Source organism: Akebia trifoliata, unplaced genomic scaffold (assembly GCF_017979445.1).
Source record: "Akebia trifoliata isolate Shusen 1 unplaced genomic scaffold, ASM1797944v1 Contig00502, whole genome shotgun sequence".
NCBI classification, from domain to species: Eukaryota; Viridiplantae; Streptophyta; class Magnoliopsida; order Ranunculales; family Lardizabalaceae; genus Akebia; species Akebia trifoliata.
Window position 1 is genome coordinate 23,209 of NW_028237042.1, and position 20,443 is coordinate 43,651.

At 33.6% G+C, this 20,443-nt stretch overlaps 1 protein-coding gene, 2 non-coding genes and 1 pseudogene across 3 annotated transcripts; 2 read left to right on the plus strand and 2 right to left on the minus strand.

Moving 5' to 3' along the window:
- Positions 1-159: 159 nt before the first annotated feature.
- LOC147381424 (small nucleolar RNA R71) lies at positions 160-266 on the plus strand. The gene has a single exon (XR_015174578.1). It is a non-coding gene; the product is annotated as a small nucleolar RNA R71 (small nucleolar RNA).
- A 4,099-nt stretch (positions 267-4,365) lies between these two features.
- Positions 4,366-4,472, plus strand: LOC147381425 (small nucleolar RNA R71). The gene has a single exon (XR_015174579.1). It is a non-coding gene; the product is annotated as a small nucleolar RNA R71 (small nucleolar RNA).
- Positions 4,473-5,136: 664 nt separating this feature from the next.
- LOC147381426 (glutathione S-transferase U17 pseudogene) lies at positions 5,137-6,898 on the minus strand (annotated as a pseudogene).
- A 4,258-nt stretch (positions 6,899-11,156) lies between these two features.
- LOC147381427 (glutathione S-transferase U17-like) lies at positions 11,157-13,291 on the minus strand. Its single transcript, XM_086430423.1, has 2 exons — positions 12,840-13,291; positions 11,157-11,658 (listed from the first exon to the last, which is right to left on the minus strand). Exons 1-2 carry the CDS (start codon positions 13,155-13,157, stop codon positions 11,287-11,289), a joined length of 690 nt encoding a protein of 229 aa, XP_086286549.1. The 5' UTR covers positions 13,158-13,291; the 3' UTR covers positions 11,157-11,286.
- Between the last annotated feature and the right edge of the window lie 7,152 nt (positions 13,292-20,443).

Genomic DNA, 20,443 nt, shown 5'->3' on the forward strand with positions numbered 1-20,443 from the left:
TGTATGGTGTTGGAAGTTGTTAAGGCCATCTCCTCCAATAAATTATACCCATCCTCAAATGTCTTCGCCATAAGAGATCCACCTGCTGCAGCATCAACAATCGTTCTAATAGATTCAATCAACCCATTGTAGAAAATTTGGATGATCAACCATTCTGGTAAAGCATGATGAGGACATCTCCGAAGTAAATCTTTGTACCTCTCCCAAGCTTCATAAAGAGATTCACTGTCCAACTGCACGAAAGTAGTGATATCATTCCTCAACTTTGCAGTTTTTGACGGTGGAAAATATTTAGCAAGGAACTTTTTCGCCAAGTCATCCCAAGTGGTAATAGATTCCCTTGGCAATGAGTTCAACCAATTCTTCGCCATGTCCCTCAATGAGAATGGAAATAATCGTAGTCGGATGGCATCATCATCAACACCATTATACTTAAACGTAGCACATATCTCTAGAAAATTAGTTAAATGTGCATTGGGGTCTTCAACCTGTGAACCCCCAAACTGAGATACTTGTACCATCTGAATAGTAGCCGGTTTGAGTTCAAAATTGTTGGCTTGTATCGTTGGACGATGAATACTAGTGTGAATCCCATCCATTAATGGAACAGCATAGTCCCGCATAGACTTAGGACCTTCATTACCATTAGTTTGGTCGGCCATTGTATGGTGTTGAGAAGCTTTTCGCTTATTCTTTCTATTTCTTCGACAAGTTTTCTCGATTTCAATATCCAAAGGAACAAGCTCTAAATTCCCTGTACTACGCATACACTAGCCAAACACCTACAAAATAAAGAAAAGTTTGGTCTAAAATCAAATATTATTGAATTAATATTAACAAAAAGATTAATAAATTAGTCCCCGGCAGCGGCGCCAAAAACTTGTTGTCTAAATTTACACACGCAAGTATACGTATCGAAACAAGTAATAAAGTGATAAGAAAGTATCGTTCCCACGGAGACTAAATACCAATCTATTATTAATTACCAATTTATCTCAATCTAATTTTATCCAAACAAAAGTAAAAATAGGATTTAAGACTAAACAAGAAAAGTAACGGAGAAAATAAATTTGTAAATTAAAATCAATGAGTGATGAAATCTAGGTTTATAATTTCTCCCAAACTATCCACTTAATTAGATTATCTTCCCTTCTATGATAAATTAATCCACTATAATTGTCACCCAAGAACACTAAATTCTCTACAAGCCTCTGTCGATGGTCATGTAAAAATACCCTTCTAAACTAACTCCCTATATGTCTATGAGAATTAAATCAAGAAGAATTCATTAAGAATAAGCTCTCATAAGGGATGCACATGCAACTTGAGTATATGTCTATCTCAAATTAGCATATGTTACTCTATCTAGGTCATGAACACAAAATAACTCTGTCGATATTATTAAGGTTCACCGAATCAATTCAATCAATGGCCAGTTAATTAAATCGCATTAAACATAGGATAGAATAAACAATCACATGTGGAATCAGAGAAGAAAGAAATAAAACTAATCAAATATCATGAATGGGTTCCATTATAACCCTAGAATAGAAATTAGTTCATCCTTGAAAAGAAAACAAAATCACAAAAGTATTCAGCCATTCTTAGAGATTACAAATATCAAGATAAGAGATAATGTTTAGAAAGATAAAACTCAAAAGTCGAATCTCTAGCTCTCGTCCTCCTTCTCGATCTTGTGCCTCCAAGAAAAATCCCAAAACTTCTCTTTTCAAATAAGGGTTAAACTTTCCTATTTATAGATATGGAGTCATTAGGGTTTAAGAGTCCCAAAATCCGTCTCTAATTCGGTTACCACAATTTAACGTGTAAAGTTGAAAACGTAAGCAGGCCATGGCCTCCCAATATATCATGCCGCGGCTTGTATTTCTATATTTCTGTTATGCCATTCTTGAATTCCCGTCGCGGCCTCGTTTTCTATCAAGCTGCGGCTTGAAGACTTTTTAGCTTGTATGCTTAGCTTCCTTCTTCTGAGAGTGAACCAATTTAGAGTCAGAATTTCTCCTAAACGTATGCACCTATCCCAATGTTTCATATTGTTCCTAATCTGTAAAATAAGCATAAAAATCAAATAAAAACATATAAACACATAAAAAGTATAAAACTAACTAAACTTAAATAAAAACAACTAAAAGACTCTAAAATTAACAAAATATTATATTTAAAAGTGGTTAATTCGTAGGTATAAAACCTACTCATCAAATACCCCAAACAACTTAACATTTTGCTAGTCCTCGAGCAAAACAAAAACAAAGAAAAACCTAACTACGGGAAAGAAATCTAAAATAAAGAAAACACAAGTGATGATACTAGCTTGATTCTCCACACTTGCCTCAAAGATTATGCAAATTTCACAATTCAAAAGAAAACTTTAGAAATTGAAACAGTCTAGATTTTCAACCCAAATGTCATTCAACCTCACCTTGAACCATCCACATATGTGCAAACAACCCCTTTTCACTTAATCAGTTTTCAACTCAAATCAGTTTATGCAATCAAGAATAAACACAGATGATCTCTAGATATTGAAATTGATGAACTCCATAGGCTTACTTTTCATGCTATTCTCCACTAATGTAGGTTGTCACTCAATCAAGAATCAATAGGACTTTTATTCAGCTTGTAATGTGTGGCTAGGTTAAAGGTAGGATAAAAGGAAATTTTGTGGCTAAATCACCCCTTAAACACATCAATCTCTTAGGATTCTCATAGAGCACAAACTTACATTTTAACATCAAGTCACTCCGCATTCTCAATCTTGTTTAACTTCATTCTCTCGACAACCTTTTATTTACCATTTTTTTTTTTTTTTACTTTTTTTTTTATTTATAGCCCACTACACCACCAAACTTATTTGATTCAATGCATTCTTTTACAAGAAGGGATGTAGTAATAAGAATTTTTTTTTCAACATAAGTATTTCCAAACCCTCAACTAAATATTCTTGAAACTTTGCCTTCCACATTCCATGAACTTCACCTTCAACCCATATTTGCATAGCTCAAAATTATCTAGTAGTAATCAATATGCCTAAGAGGTAATGGGTCAAATCTTGGAAAAATTAGACAAAAAGGCTTGGTTAGAGTTGTGGGTGCCAAAAAAAATTAGAAACAAGGCTCAATGGGGAAGACTAGTGATAAAATCAACATAGGTAAGCTTAAAAGGCTCAATCGATCCAAGAATGGCCTAAATCATGTCCCTAATCAAGTGCAACCTAGGATTTCGCCTCGAGTAACAATCAAATAAGTTCTAGAGTTCATTGAGATCATGGATAACTCTCAAAAGTATAAACATTCTTCAAATGTATCAAACAACCAAGTGCATCAAGATTATAAACTCAATGTAAAAGAGTTCAAAATAAGGATGAATTTCATCAGAGTTAAGCACACAGACAAGTTAAACCTCCATCATTTTCTAAGAATCATGTATGTACTAAATCAAAATCATTATCATTGGCTGTAGATTATCAAGCAAAAGTCATCACAAAATAAATATTTTTTTTTTTTAGAATAGAGATTAAAACTAACTTAAACATGCCAAACCTAAACTTAAACACATGAAAGTAAACACAAAAATCAAAGAAAAATTTTCAGAAAAATACTACACACACCCCCAAACTTAGTTATTGCATTGTCCCCAATGTAATCAAGTATAATCAAAAGTAGGTGAAAGCACTTCCCTGAAAAAAAATTCGATGCTTAAGCTTCATCTGCATCATCATCTGAGCCATCTTCATTGATATTATCATTCAATCCCGACGGTGGAATGAAATTAGGCGATCCAGGATATGGAGGCATCGTTGGAAATCGGTCTACATCCATGCCATTGTTGATAGCGAGTGCTCGTATCATGACATCCAAGTTGTTGTGGCATTCATGCTTATGATAGGCTTGTTGCGCCAGCCACGTTGTTTGACGTTGAATGTGATCGACATGCCATTGGCGATATTCATGAAATGTACGCCATTGCTCTACTTGTTGTTTTTCCAAATGGGCAAGACGGTCTGATAATGTGCGAGGAGGTAATTCTGATTGTGGTTGTGGCTGCTGGGACGAACTAGCTCCTGAAGTGTCTTCTGCCTCTTTTAATTGAAGAATTATACGGGCTACAAGCTCTCGAGCTGGATGGAGCACTTCTTCTTCCTTGCTCCATTGTACTCCTGCTATTCTTCTTGGATTCATCCTCTCTGTATGGTGTTGGAAGTTGTTAGAGGCCATCTCTTCCAATAAATTATACCCATCCTCAAATGTCTTCGCCATAAGAGATCCACCTGCTGCAGCATCAACAATCGTTCTAATAGATTCAACCAACCCATTGTAGAAAATTTGGATGATCAACCATTCCGGTAAAGCATGATGAGGACATCTCCGAAGTAAATCTTTGTACCTCTCCCAAGCTTCATAAAGAGATTCACTGTCCAACTGCACGAAAGTAGTGATATCATTCCTCAACTTTGCAGTTTTTGACGGTGAAAAATATTTAGCAAGGAACTTTTTCGCCAAGTCATCCCAAGTGGTAATAGATTCCCTTGGCAATGAGTTCAACCAATTCTTCGCCATGTCCCTCAATGAGAATGGAAATAATCGTAGTCGGATGGCATCATCATCAACACCATTATACTTAAACGTAGCACATATCTCTAGAAAATTAGCTAAATGTGCATTGGGGTCTTCAACCTGTGAATCCCCAAACTGAGATACTTGTACCATCTGAATAGTAGCCGGTTTGAGTTCAAAATTGTTGGCTTGTATCGTTGGACGACGAATACTAGTGTGAATCCCATCCATTAATGGAACAGCATAGTCCCGCATAGACTTAGGACCTTCATTATCATTAGTATTACTACTAATAAATTTTATGGAATTGTACAATTGTGTATCTCGAGGGAAAAAATCTACAATTCTTGTAGGGTACAAGTCATCAATTGAGTTTTTGAAATACCCTATCAGGTTGAGTTACAAAATCATTACACTTGTAGAAAATACTTTTTTAACAATGATAATGACATTTGGTAAGAGTAGAGCCAAGGGGATTGAAGTAGTAACTAGTGGATACCAAACATGATTCCTTCGTACTCATATAACATACCCTCAACACACATATAACATAATTAATAGTTCAGTTAGTAGTAGTAGGAGGAGGAGCTACTGACTTGGTTTGAAGCACCTTAGCGAATTCCAACAACCTTTCGGTCTCTGGCATCACTTCCTTCACAACATCATCAGCACAAAAGCGCTCGGCCCACCCGACAAAACAAGGGGTCTTCTCCTCATCAAGAATCTTCAAGCCCACAATCTTCTCAGATACCTAGAGCCATGCCAAGAAGCATCCAAGTGCGATGTCAACGTACCCAATTTGTTCTCCACCGAAGAAATCCTTACCTTTGCTAAGAATCTTGAAGGCTTCTTCCAACACTTCATTCGCAGCACTCACTTGTTTGGCTGCCTTTGCGTTGTCTCTTGTTCCTCTAGCGATCGCTGACAAAGGAGTGAACCACTACCAACAACAAATAACTTAGTGATCAAAGGAGTGAACCACTACCAACAACAACAAATAACTTATTAAATTACACAATTCGTTCAAATTATTTTCCACCATGCATGGGTAGTTTTTAAAATTAGGGATGCCATTCAATTCAATGCATGTGGTTTCATGCATGTGATTGGTGAATTCCTTTTTGTGAGCAAAAATTATATCCCCTCTTGTCCCCATCTTTTCGCGAATATTTGAGATGCTCACAAAACGAGTGATAGTTTGATCACAGCGCAGTGAGCAAATTTGCTTACAGACCAACACCATTTTAGCATGTGGTACTGATGATGACCTAAGTTATAAGAAGAAAATTTCTCTCTCCTGCCCACACATCATTGTGTACCAAAAATCTTTATTGTTAGATTTCAAAACTTAAAAAGTATCATGGGATCCACATGGAATATCATATTCGCAATAGAACACCACAAACTTTTAGTTTTCATGGAAAACTTCATGGTAAAAAAAAAAAAAAATTTGAGCTTGATCAATGGTGTTGAAAATGGACGGCTAACAAGCACCTAAATTTAAAATATAAATATAAATGTAAAAACTAACTTTTAATTTATTTATTTTATATTTTAATTCATAAAATTTCATCCTCTACAACACTTTTGTATTGGATCATATTTTGAATGTGACAAGATTATCTTATTAGGAAATTTCGGTATTTTACCGTAGGCAGCAGAGAGAAAATTTCTCTTATTATTACTTACGACATCAGAGCCACATGTCAAAATGGTGTTGGTCTGTGAGCAAACAATCACTCCCACAAAACTGATGACATACCTTGACCTCAGTCTATAGGCACCCTAATTATTACTAAGGGCTCCCACATCATAGCCAATTTGTTTGTTTTAAATATGGGTAAAGTTTGGTCGTGAAAGTGAATGGGACCATAGAAGCTTTTTCTCAAGATACGAGTGAAAAGCCACTTTGTGGTTACTATCCACTTTCACGTCAAGATGTGTGATATGAGGTCCTATCTTGTAGTCACTCCAGCATGATCCATTAATTAAATATACATACAAACCTTGTCGTCTATGTAGGCAGCCCAAAATTGAGCAATTGCACGATCATAGGGATCAGAAGGGAGGATGGATGGTCCAGAGGTCCAGACCTCATCAATGTATTGGACTATTATGAGGGACTCGCATATGGGTTTGTCTCCATGGATGAGTACTGGGACCTTCTTGTAAACTGGATTTGATTTGAGGAGAAGATCACTTTTGGGTCTAAATTTCTCTTGGAGTAACTCGTATTCAACTGATTTCATGTTGAATGCGATAAGAGGCCTCATCACGAATGGACTCGACCATCCTCCCAATATCTTCACATCGCTCTCTGCCATTGCTCTACTCTTTTAGTTCTTAATTGAGAGAATTGAGACTTAAGTTTTGAGGGAGGTTAGAGGTACTATAAATATACAAGAGGGATTGGTGTGAACGCAATCTAACAAGAGAGATTGTTGAATTTCTTACAGATTTTCCTATTTTAACTTGTAATGAACGTTTGAAACTATGTTTAATGAACGTTGCAGATTGGTTAAAATTTCCATAAAATATGTTTCCTTCTTAGACGTTCCACCAGAAATTTGCTTTTATCGTAAAGATATATAAAATTGTTGGTGGGTCAGGTATTATATGATGTGTGGCCTGACATCACATGTAATCTATGGGAAGAGAAATACAGGTTGCATCTCAGCCGTTTTATTCGAATAGTTGGACAGTGGCTTTCATCATGGAAAATGCTGAAGTAACTTTAAAATGTACATTATGGGGGATGTTTCTGATGTGGATGTGTGTCGCAGTTGTAGATGTTTTCATCAAGATTTACTCATGTCTCGATGAAAAGCATCTATGATTCTCTGACACATCAATGTCAAAAATGTACAAATGTCCCCCACCATGTACATTTCAATGTTAGTCCAGCACGACTCTTTTATTAAAGATTGTTGTTTCAACAGTGAGCAGACCTGGCAACAAGAATCGTTGATATTCTAGCTGGTATCTCAAGAAAATAAATCTATGGTTATCTGTGCACTGCCAAGTTAGCTCAGTGTCAAGTCTAGTGTCCAACAAAGGCAGTGTAACACGACTTGTGTTTCAAACTTACCTTTTTATACATGGATTTTGATTTGTTAATGTGCCCACAACATGTAAGATGCATTTAAAAAGCTTGGAAATAAGCATTTGAGGGTATTTTTGACAGAAAAACTTCTTTTAGGGAATTTGAAGTAGTAAAATAATATTTGAACTTTCAAATGTCGATTTGAACTTTTGTTATCGTACCAGATAAATCATTTAACTCAAATATACAAATATTTATTTATATAATATAATGTAGATTAGAAGATATTTAGTCATAAAATAATATTTTATTTAAATTCTAAAATATTAATTATTTTAATTAAAATATAAAAAATCCTAATTGACATGACTGAGTTTCATTGACTCGGTCAAGATTTTCACCTATCTTGTCATCAATTTGAAAACATAGGAAGGCTTCTCAAATATCACAAAATGCAAGATCAAAATAAATAAGTTGATGACGAATGGCATGATGTCATGTGTATTAAAAAAATAAGAGTGACTGGTTAGTGGAGAGAAAATTTGGGAGCAGTTTATTTTCTTGCTTTTTCAATATATGTGGTGTCATGCAATTGGTTTTTCAGTTTAGTACATAAATTTTAAAATAGCAAATCCCTTTTCTAATCTTTTGGCTATTAGGTTATTTATGTTAATCTCTCCGGTACCTAGATGAGTTTGAAAACATGATATCGAAATAACTTATGATAGAATGGCGAGTTGAAACATACGCAATTTACACGTCTAACGTGGCAAGTGCATAGAATCGCATATCTTTTTGCTTGTGTATCCCCAAGAAAAAGATCTATGATTTTGTGCCCTTGCCACGTCAACCACGTATAGATCAAGTATGTTTCGGTGTGTCCATTTATCACGACTCTATCCAAATAGTTACAAAAACCTAGATGTCTAAATTTTCCTTTTTAAACATTCAATTAGACTCGAATCACATTTTTATTGAGTCGATTCATGCATTTTGATTACTCGCAAAACCTGACAAGTTAGTTCACTTAGTTATGTACCATCTCAACATAAATTCAATTATGAATCTGATAATTTGACGCTCTTTTTTGTAGGCTCTCTAATTTAGCAGTTCACAGAATCATAAATCTTTGTACTTGTGTATCCCAAAGCAAATGATCTATGGTTCTATGAAGGGAGCGTAAAAAGAGCGTCAAATTATCATAACTCTTCAATTAAACCAAGTGAACTAGATCAAGTTTTGAGTTGGCCATCCAATTTGGAGCTCTGGCACGTGAGTTTTGTTAACATGTGCCCTAAGGGCTTTAAATACACCTGGAAAATTGAATTTTATATCGAAAATGCCCTAAAAATCTTTTTTCTTTTTTTACAAAAATACCTCCATATGCTTAGTCCCAAAGCCTATTTATTGCACTTTAATATGTTAACAAGACCTTTTAATAGAAACAAATATTCATATTAGATTTATTTATTTATTATTATTTTTTTTAAAGATTAAAGTGGGATTATGCAGACCCCTAACTAGAAAACAAAGGAATACAGATGGTCATCAATGTGTCCACTTGGGAGTAGTTTTGGCCATTGTTGCATTTATTGTTTCACATTACTTTTGCCTTTTTTTAAATATATGGAGTCATGTTCCTAACGAAGGTTAGGTGGCATCCCATTTTATGCCACATGGCATTTTTTTTTGGGTGACCAACTGACTGTATGGATATGTGGTCCATCCCTTCGTGAATCTACACACAAAAGATTAATTTGATTGGTGATGTGCATCCATTGAATATAGCATTGTCTTAAGAATGATTTTTAATCATTGGATTTAAAGTGCTTTTCAAGAGCTTAGATCTAATGGATACAAGTTATCAAACACTGTGATTCTTGGTAGGTAGGTGGTTCACCAAGGTAGAGGTAGTAAAGAGATCAAACATCTTTTATGTCAAAAAAAAGTTTGATAGGAAAGAAATATAATTTTTTTATACAATATTGAGAATTAAATTAACTAGTAATATTGATGGTATTTCAATAGATTAATTTCATTATATTAAGATTTAATTTTTTTTTTTACATAAAATAAAATAGTGTAAGCATGTATGTACCACGTTTGATCCTAGTATCAAGTTGTATCTTAATAATGTGATCATATAAACAAAAATGAATATTCTAGTATAATTGGTAATCTTAGGTATATAACACCTATATGGGACCTAATATTTGTTAGAGAATTTTTATTATTATTTAAATTCAAATGGCTGGAATCGATTTTGGTCTAACCGTTATATCCATTTAGTTATTTTTTCAAAACAGTTTCTTTTTTAAAAGAAAGTTTATTTTATTAAAAGTTGCACCCCTTAATCTTTATCAAATTGATTTTAAATCCCATGATTGCCCTGGCACCCATTGATCCTTTGGGTTTCTTTGAAAGGATGTCTAACACACCTCTTGGTAATCTATTTAACTGTTGTTATTTTACTTCATTATATAGAAAAAAATTCAGCAAACAAACACTTTAAACACTTTTCTACAAGTTCTCTTATTTGATTAAAGTGTTATTTAAATTTTGGTGTTCGGAGGAATGTGATTAGATTCGACAAGTCAATCACAATAATTTAGATTCCATTCGTTGTGTCTTGGAATCAACTTTGCCAGTAACTTATTGCTGATCACGTTTCACGTGGTGAGGACTAATATTGGTTTAAAGATAACAATATTTTTTATGTCTCAGATCAATTTTATGAAATTTCTCATCTCTTCTCTGTTTAATTTCCAAGTTTCTCCAACAATATTTCATACGTAGTAGAAGTATCTTTGTAAGCATACTAGCAAGCTTAGTATAAAGCATTGGAATGTCATAAGTAGAGTAATGAGGGCATTTAAGCCATTTTTTATTGGTCTTGTAGAATAGATCGAGGTCAAGGTATGTCATCAGTTTGAATACACCAAAATTTAAAGGGTCTATGTCTGAGAGCATTTCGGGCTACTTAGTAATAAAAATTTCTCCAATAGACAACCTATCCCAATTGCCATTGCTCATTAATTCTTTAGTTCCTATCCAAGTATTTTGCAATTGGGACCGGACCCATATTCTTAATGTTTTTTTTGTGGAAATCTATGCTTTTAAGTTGTTGTCACTTACACTTAGTTTGGGTTGAGAGAAGTGGAGAGAAGAGAAACCCATTAAGAGAAGAGAAGAGAAATTCAATTTCTCTCTACCATATTTGGATTAAAGGAGAGAATTTAGGACAGTTTTAGAATTTTAAAAGGTCTTAAAAGACATCTAGTGGTGGAGTTGGCATTATAAAATAATTTTTAAGGCTTTCTTTTCGTTTCTCTTCAAATCTCTTTACTTTTGGAGAGAAAGAAAACTCATTTTTCCTCTTCTCTTCTTTCTTCCCTCCCCCACTTAACAATCCAAATAAGAGAGTAATAGAGACACCCATTTATTTTTTCTTTCTGTTCTCCCCATTGCTCTCAATCTAAACACAGATTTTTAATTCTAGAAAGCGATTTTCTTAAATAAATAGTATTCTAACAATCCAATACTCAAAATCTAACCAAAATCGAATTGGTAAAGATAATCAACATTTATTATTATAAAACAACACTAAACCAAACATGATTCCTTCCGGATCCTCCATACTCTCAACACACATATAACATAATTAATAGTTCAGTTAGTAGTAGGAGGAGTTGCGAACTTGGTTTGAAGTATCTTAGCGAATTCCAATAACTTTTGGGTCTCGGGCATCACTTCCTTCACAGCATCATCAGCACAAAAGCGCTCAGCCCACCCGACAAGACAAGGGGTCTTCTCCTCATCAAGAATCTTCAAGCCCACAATCTTCTCACTCGCCTTGAGCCATGTTAAGAAGCATCCAAGTGTGATGTCAACATACCCAATTCGTTCTCCACCAAAGAAATTCTTACCTTTGCTAAGAGTCTTGAAGGCTTCTTCCAACACTTCATTCACAGCAATCAGTTGTTTGGCTGCCTCTTCCTTGTCTCCTGTTCCTCTTGCGATCACTGACAAAGGAGTGAACCACTAACAATAATAATAACAACGAACTTATTAAATTGCACAATTAGTTCAAATTACTTTCCTCAAGCCTCGGTGTGTGCCACAATGCCATGTTAAGCATGCAAGGGTAGTTTTGTAAATTAATTATGCCATTCAATACACGTGCGTTCATGTGATTGGTGGATGCAGAGTTCCGTGAGCAAATTTGTTTTCCCTCTCCGGCCTCCATTGAAGATATTTGAGATGCCCACAAAACTGATGACAAACCTCTTGAACTTAGTCTACTCTACATGACTACACGGTTAAAAAAATGCCCTCATCTTCATTATATAGCCAAAAACCCTTGATTTTGAGAAAATTGCTTTAAGTTCTTGGTAGAGGAATTTTTTTTCTTCTAAATAATCCTTAACTTTTAGGATTTCTCTTAATAGTTCATTTAGTAAAAAAAATCTTTCTAAACAGTCCCTGAATCTCACTCCTCATATTTCTCATGATTGAAACGTTGAATATGCCCTAATAGTTCGAACTCACAATTTTCATTAAAAAAAATTGAATTTTAAGCATCTCAATCGAGTTTAGGAGACTTATGTTGAAAATTAGGATTTTTTGAAAATTTTATATGAAAATCGATTAAAGATGGTTCTTTTATTTTGAAATCATCTAGATAAGTCATTATATCAAGTTTTTAGTGGATCTTTTCATTTATTTTAGTCAAAAAATCTTGAAAAACTAAAATGGATTGGCTTTACAATGTACGTGGTGATCAGCTAGACAATAACGAGGGACCATTAAGAAGAAAAAAAACTTTACCCAATGGACTATCAAACCATTCAATGACTATTAAGAAAGAAAACCCTTTAAAAAGGTTCTTCAAGTAATTTCCCTTGATTTTTTTAATTTTTTTCCCAAAATTCCGTTACCTGTAACCTATAAGTTAAAAATAAAAAATAAAAAAAAACCCTCATCTTGAACCTTAAGATCCCATTTCTTTAAACTTACAAACTTAGAAAGGATTTTGGGCAAGTAATAGGAGATGAAAGATTAAAGACAAAGCATTTAGATCATTTATAGTGTCTTTCAAAGAAGACCGAGGTCAAGGAGAATGTCAACAGTTTGAAAACACAAAGGGGTATCTCAAATAATTCACCCAAAAAATAATTGGAGGGTCTTTATATTTCGTTGAAATTAATTAAATAAATACCAACCTTATCGTCTATGTAGGCAGCCCAAAATCGAGCAATGGCGCGATCATAGGGATCAGAAGGGAGGATAGATGGTCCAGAGGTCCAGACCTCATCGATGTATTGGACTATTATGAGGGACTCGCATATGGGTTTGTCTCCATGGATGAGTACTGGCATCTTCTTATATACTGGATTTGATTTGAGGAGAAGATCGCTTTTGGCTCCAAATTTCTCTTCAAGAAACTCGTATTCAACCGATTTGATGTTGAATGCGATCCGAGGCCTTATTACGAATGGACTCTGGCAATATCCCAATATCTTCACATTGCTCTCTGCCATGGATCTACTCTCTTAGTTCTGTTCTGTTCTTCTGTAAATTTCCTTTGTTGAGACTTGAGAATTAAGCTGAGAATGGAACTATTAATATACAGAAAACCATATGTGTGAACGCAATATAAAATATATGTCGAGAGATTGTTGAATTTTCTTACATATTTGTGATGTGTGGCCTGACATCACATGAGTCTTGATTTTTGACCGAAAATTTCCACTCCATTTGTAGGCGGCTGATGTGATAAGGACACATAATCATGGATCTTTTTTTCGAGATACACAAGGAAAAGATCTACAATTTTGTGCCCTTACCATGTCTGCCGAGTACAGACTGATTGAAAATTTTCAAGTCCGAAATCATTAGTGATAATCTTTGTATGAGTCGTGATAAATCGACTCGAAAAAATGTACTTGGTCTATACGTTGTTGATGTGGCAAGTACATAGAACCATTGATCTTTTTCTTCAGGATACACAAGAAATCGATCTATAGTTTTGTGCACTTGCTACATCAACCACGTAGAGACCGCATATGCTTTTTCGAGTCAATTTATCATTAGTCTCTTTGCGTTTAGAGTTGTGATAATTTGTATTTGGTTGATGTGGCATGTGTACAAATCATAGATCTTTTTCTTACACCTGCCACGTCAATCTAGTACAGTCCACATATGTTTTTCCTAGTCGTGCTGGAGTGACCTCAAGATTGTACCTCATATTGCACATCCTGATGTGAGAGTGGATAGGAACCATAGAGGCTTTTTCACTTCATGTTTTGGTGAATATTTGAGATATAGTCGTGTTTTTGTGTTTCTCGATGAAAAGCATCTATGGTTCCTATTCACTTTCACGTCACAATGTGCAATGCAAGGTCCAATCTTGAGGTCATTTCAGCATTATTCTTTGAGATATACGCTGTTTTAAAATTGGTCACATACCCCTTGACCTTAGTCTACTACTCTTTCTCTATAGGACTTATAAAAAATGACTAATATACACTTATCTTTAGAATATAGTAAAAAACACTTGATTTTTCTACTTAAAACAACTTATCTTTAAACTCTTAACGTTTATACATACGTCCAAACTTCTATAAAAATCATTCTTCAGCCTTGAGATCCATCCCATTCAACCTTCAAACTATATATAAATCATTCTTCAACCTTGAGATCCATCCCATTCAACCTTCAAACCTCATTATAAATATAGAAGTTTGGACGTATGAAGATGCCAACTTATTTAAGTTGCTAAGGCATTTGAAAGGTTCATCTCACAACTTGGCTTCAAAACCTGTAAAAACTAGGGCTGCAACTTTGGTGGGTAGGGGCAGAGGGCCGGGTTAGGGATCAACCCACACCCAACTTAAACTTGACAAACACCAACTCATGCCCACGCCCAACGCAACCTTGGACATAAAATACTCAACCCAAACCCAATCCAAGTCAGGTTGGCGTAAACCTGATTAATACTAGATAATTTAGTAATGATAATTAATGACTTGTATAAAGGTAAGTGAATGTAAATAAATATAAAAAATAAAATTATTTGTCCTAAGAATATATTTCGAAGTTCAAATATATAAAGTTACAACTTTATTTGAAATGACCTTGAATGATTTGACATTATCCGACTCGATCCACATGAGTCAATTAATTCGATTAGATCCTGATATGGATTTGAAGAAAGTAAAATGGTTCGGATATGATTTTAATTATTAGGATCCGAGTTGGATCCGGATATGAATCAGAACAATAATTGATCTCTTGTTGATCCTTGATAGGGATCGTTGTGGTTCGCGGTTCCTAAGGTTGTAGCTGTAAATATATATATATAGGGTCCCGTTCGGCACCCTAAGTTTTACCACACACTTTAACAAACGCGTTTTGTCTTACATGGGTTAGAAGTTTCGGAATGAGCTGATTTTTGGTGAGGATGATCTCTATGGTGAGGAAATCATCCTCACCAAAAATCAGCTCATTCCAAAACTTCTAACCCCATCAAAATTGATTTACAAAAAATGGACGGTCCACAATTTTTCAACGTGTAAACATGGGGCTAAACATTTCGGAATGGGCTGATTTTTGGGGAGGATGATCTTCTAATCATAGAGATCATCCTCACCAAAAATCAGCTCATTCCAAAACTTCTAACTCATGTAGGACAAAAAACGTTTGTTAAAGTGTGTGGTAAAACTTAGGGTGCTGAACATTTCCCATATATATATATATATATGGGTCACGTTCCTAAGACTCATATTGAGACTCACATTGCGACACACCGTTTTGTCTTATATGGGCAAAAATGTTTGGAATGAGCTGATTTTTTGTGAGGATGATCTCTGTGATGAGGGGATCATCCTGGCAAAAAATCATCCCATTCCAAAACTTCTAACCCCATCAAAATTGATTTACAAAAATTGGACGGTCTATAATTTTTCAACAAAAATTGGACGGTCTAGAAGTTTCATAATGAGCTGATTTTTGGCAAGGATGATCTCCTCACCATAGAGATCATCCTCACAAAAAATCAGCCCATTCCAAATATTTTTGCCCATATAAGACAAAACGGTGTGTCGCAATGTGAGTCCCAATATGAGTCTTAGGAACGCTGTTCTATATATATATATATATATATATAAAAGATAGTTGGTGGATGAGATATGATGTGTGGCCTGACATCACATCAGTCTTGATTTTCGGACTCGAAAATTCACTCCATTTGTACGCGGCTGATGTGATAAGGACACATAATCATAGATCTTTTTTTTGAGACACACAAGGAAAAGATCTACAGTTTTATGCCCTTACCATATCAGCTGAGTACCGACTAATTGAAAATTTTCAAGTCCGAAATCATTAGTGGTAATCTTTGTATGAGTCGTGATAAATTGACTAAAAAAAAAGTACTTGGTCTATACGTAGTTGACGTGGCAAGTACATAGAACCATAGATCTTTTTCTTTGGGATACACAAGGAAATCAATCTATAGTTTTGTGCACTTGCCACGTCAATGACGTAGAGACCGCATATGTTCTTTCGAGTCATTTTATCATTAGTCTCTTTGCGTTTAGAGTTGTGATAATTTAACTCGACAAACCTTATTCAATTTGTATTTGGTTGATGTGGCAAGTGTTCAAAACCATAGATCTTTTTCTTGCACCTACCACGTAAATCCAATATAGACTGCATATGTTTTTTCAAGTCATTTTATCATTAGTTTTGTACTTATATTATGAGATTTACGTGTATTTTTCTAGAAGAGAGCTGATTTTGTAACTCAAACTGATAGGGTAACTCAAAAACTTACTGACGTGGCTGCAGGTGCAAGATTCATAGACTCTTCCCTCGGGATACACAACTGCACATGTTTTTTGGGAACATGCAATTGTGTATCTCAAGGGAAAAAAATCAACAATTCTTACACCGTACACATCAGTTGAGTATTTGAGTTACACTGTGTGGTTGAGTTACAAGATCATTACACTTCTAGTTGGCTAGTGGCTTTTAATTAGGGAAAATTTGTTTAAACAATAATATATTAATTTATAATTATTTAAAAGTTAATATTTTTTTTCGAATTTAGCAAAAAAGTAATAAACCGACAATTGAATCATCGGTTTTCAAGTTGACAAAAATGCCTTCATGAAAATCGGCGGTACAACCACCTGTTTTTGCTATAACAGTCAAATTAAAAAAAAAAAAAACTCCCCAACTTATGCTCCAACGGTCATATTTTCCACTCCACTCCCAATGATCATGAAAAATCCCATTATAAATAACATAATCAATCCCCATTTTGCACAATCTCACACTCAATTCTTTTGATCATCCTCTTTTCTTTCTTACTCTCTAATTTCCCTTAATTAAGTATATATTTTTTTCAATTTTTTAGATGACTATTCGAAGAATGATTGTATGCCGGTATTGAGGTTATTGTGAAGATCAACATACATTGGTGGTAATACTCACATTTTAATGGTATAATAATTACAATTAATAATTATTAATATAAAAAATAATATTGATAATATATGTAAGTGTCAATATTTTTTTTTTCAATATTATATTATTACTATAATAATTATGAATAATAATTATGAATATAATGATAGTGACAAATAATATATGTGACTATCAATACTATTTGTTTTTCAATAATATTTGTAAGTATTAATTACAATTTTTTTAAAATAATAGTTATATAATTATTAAAAACACTACTTTTGGGATTGGATATTTATAAGTATTAATTATAAATTATAAATATGTAATTATAAAATATAACAAATGTATTTTAGTTTTTTTAATTTTATAATACTATTAGAAATAAGTTAATTTTTCCTTATTTTTAATAATTATAAAATAATATAATATTCATATAGAAATCATATTTAATATAATTTATTTTATATATATGGGTAGATCGTGTGATACAAGTAAATACAATCATTTTTCAAAATATAGGTTAAAAGTTTTGGATTGAGTTTATTTTTTTATTTATGATGAGAAGATCATCCTCACAAAAAATCAGTCCAATCTGAAACTTCTAAATCCATCAAAAGTGGTTTACAAATTATTGGTAAAAAATTGACGATCCACATTCTAAATCATTTTTGATGGGGTTAGAAGTTTCAAATTAAGCTGATTCTTTTTAGGATGATCTTCTTATCATAGAGATCATCCTCACAAAAAATCAGTTCAATCCAAAATTTCTAACCCATATTTTGAAAAATGATTGTTATAACATTATTTTTACTTATATGCATGAAGGCTGATTTTCTAGTTAAAAGATCATTATTCTATATATATATTAACATGTAGAAATTGTATTTAATATAACTTATTATATTATCATATATAATAATATTTAATTTAATTTAATATACCTATGTATATATAATTTATACTTTCTATTATAATTTAATATATATTTATTTACGAAATCGATGGTTCAACCATCTGATTTCAGTGAAGGGTATTTTGGGTACATGATTAAATTTAGGTCGAAAATCGAGGATTGGACCATAAGTTTATTAATTTATTGATGATTTCTAAAAAAAAAAATATTTTTTTAATAATTTTTTCCTTTTATTATATCAACGATTAGGTGTCTCAGTATTTCAAACTTACCTTTTATACATGGATTTTGTCAACGTGTGCCCCCAAGGCATATCTTAGTTAAGATGCATTTAAAGACCTTGGACATAAGTATTCCCAAGTATTTTTGTGGAAAGGGATTTGAAATCATAAAATACTATTTGAATGCATATTTAATGCATCTTAGTGTGTGCCCTCAAGGCATGGTTTCAATTTTCAAACCTTGATTTGGGTTTAACCTCTGGTCTGGTGCGATATAAATCATCTAACTTGATTTATAATTATTTATTTATACGAATGTATATTTTATAATATATAATGTAGATAACAAGATATTTAATCAATCAAATCATATTTTTATTTAAATAATAAATATTTAAATTTTAAAATATTAATTATTTTAATGAAAGTACACAAAATCCCAATTGACTTGACCAAGTTTTATTGAGTAAATCGAGATTTTCACCAATCTTGTCATCAGTTTGAAAACATAAGGGGATATCTCAAATATCATAAAAATGAAAGATCGAGATAAAATCATACTCTTCCTCACATGAAGAGACTCATCAAGTTGGAGAGAGTTATGGCTATGCTACTTCCTTCGAGTCGTATGACTAGCTAACCATCCTTATAAATATGTGTCGAGGATTCCTAACCCCACACTCTTTAGCCTAAAAGAGAAGATTGAAGTCAAAGGGCATATCACCAGTTTGAAATATATGGCGATATCTCAAATATTCACAAAAATGTTGGCTCAAACCAAAATTCCATTTTACTCTCTCTTCATCCTCGCACTCACAATAGAAGAGAGGTATGTCCACACTCCTACCAAAGAGGGTTGAGGCTGGCATTCCTCATATTTGAAGTAATTTATAAAAATAATGATTGTGATCTTGTGGGGGAGACTAGTATGGTAAAAATAATGAAAATACCTCGCCTTCAACTCTTTTTGCCAAAAACCTTTACTCTTTTTGCCTAAAATATAGGTAGCTTTCACACTCAATTTTTATATCTATCCCAATTTCTTTTCTATCAATCCAAACATGATGGAGAGAAGTTGAGTTTCTCTTTTCTTCTCTTAAATGATTTATCTTCTCTCCACTTCTTTCAATCCTAACATAGTCTTTGTGGAAGCTTAGCCATAACTCTCTCCAACATGAGGACACACGAGAGAGAGAGAGAGAGAGAGAGAGAGAGAGAGAGAGAGAGATTTTGCTTAGGCGAGGGAAATTTTATATACATCAATTTCCATTAGTCTAAAAGAGAAGATCGAAGTCAAGGAGCGTACCACCAATTTGAAAATATATGAGAATATCTCAAATATTCACAAAAATATTGGGTCAAACTAAATCCCACTTTACTCTCAAGTCATCCTCGCGCTCATGATTGAAGAGAGTTTTGGCCACACTCCTATCAAAGAGGTTGAGGCCGGCATTCCTCATATTTGAAGTATTAAATAAAAATAATGATTGTGATCTTGTAAGTGAGAATAGTATAGTAAAAATAATGAAAATATATACGTCACCTTCAACTCTTAGCCAAAAGCCTTTATTCTTTTTCTGCAAAATATAGGTAGCCTTCAAACTTAAAAACTTCTATTTAACAATCTTTAATCTTTTCTCCCCCCACCCCGGCCTTACAAAAGAAGGTTCTTACCTTGCCTTTTTTGCATAGATATTTGAGATACCTCCTTTTTATTTCGAACCTAGTGACATGACCCCAAGACCTCAGTCCTATTTTATAAAAAAAATTAAAAAAAAAAAAAACCTACAAACCCGTGATTTTCTTTTCAAAATTAATCATCTTCAACTTTTTGAACAAGCCAACGAGGATGCCACTAGTAATGACAATGACGATGACGATGATGATGACGCCAATGATGACAAGACTGTAATCCATGTCAACTTCAATAGGAAACTTCCTATTACAAGTTAACCATATTAGCTAGAATTCTAAATAGTGATGGTCATCTATGAGAATCTTTTCTCCTCAATCAATTCTTTGTTCTCCCACAAGAGATTTGGCCATTCTTCAAAAATGAGTTGAGCAAAGCAAAAATTTTGAACTATTTTCTAGCTTAAAACTTGAGTGTGAAAATTTAAGAAGTCGAATTTCAATGAAATTTGAGTTATCCTCCTAATTTAACAATTTTGCACTACTAGACAATGTAAGACGAAACCGGGAGGAAATTCATATATTC

Bases quoted from the DNA above. Each gene is read 5' to 3' on its own strand.
- LOC147381427 (XM_086430423.1), bottom strand. From the start codon at position 13,157: ATGGCAGAGAGCAATGTGAAGATATTGGGATATTGCCAGAGTCCATTC. The intron at 11,659-12,839 runs GTTGGTATTTAT...TATTATTGTTAG, and splicing joins CTGCCTACATAGACGATAAG to TGGTTCACTCCTTTGTCAGT.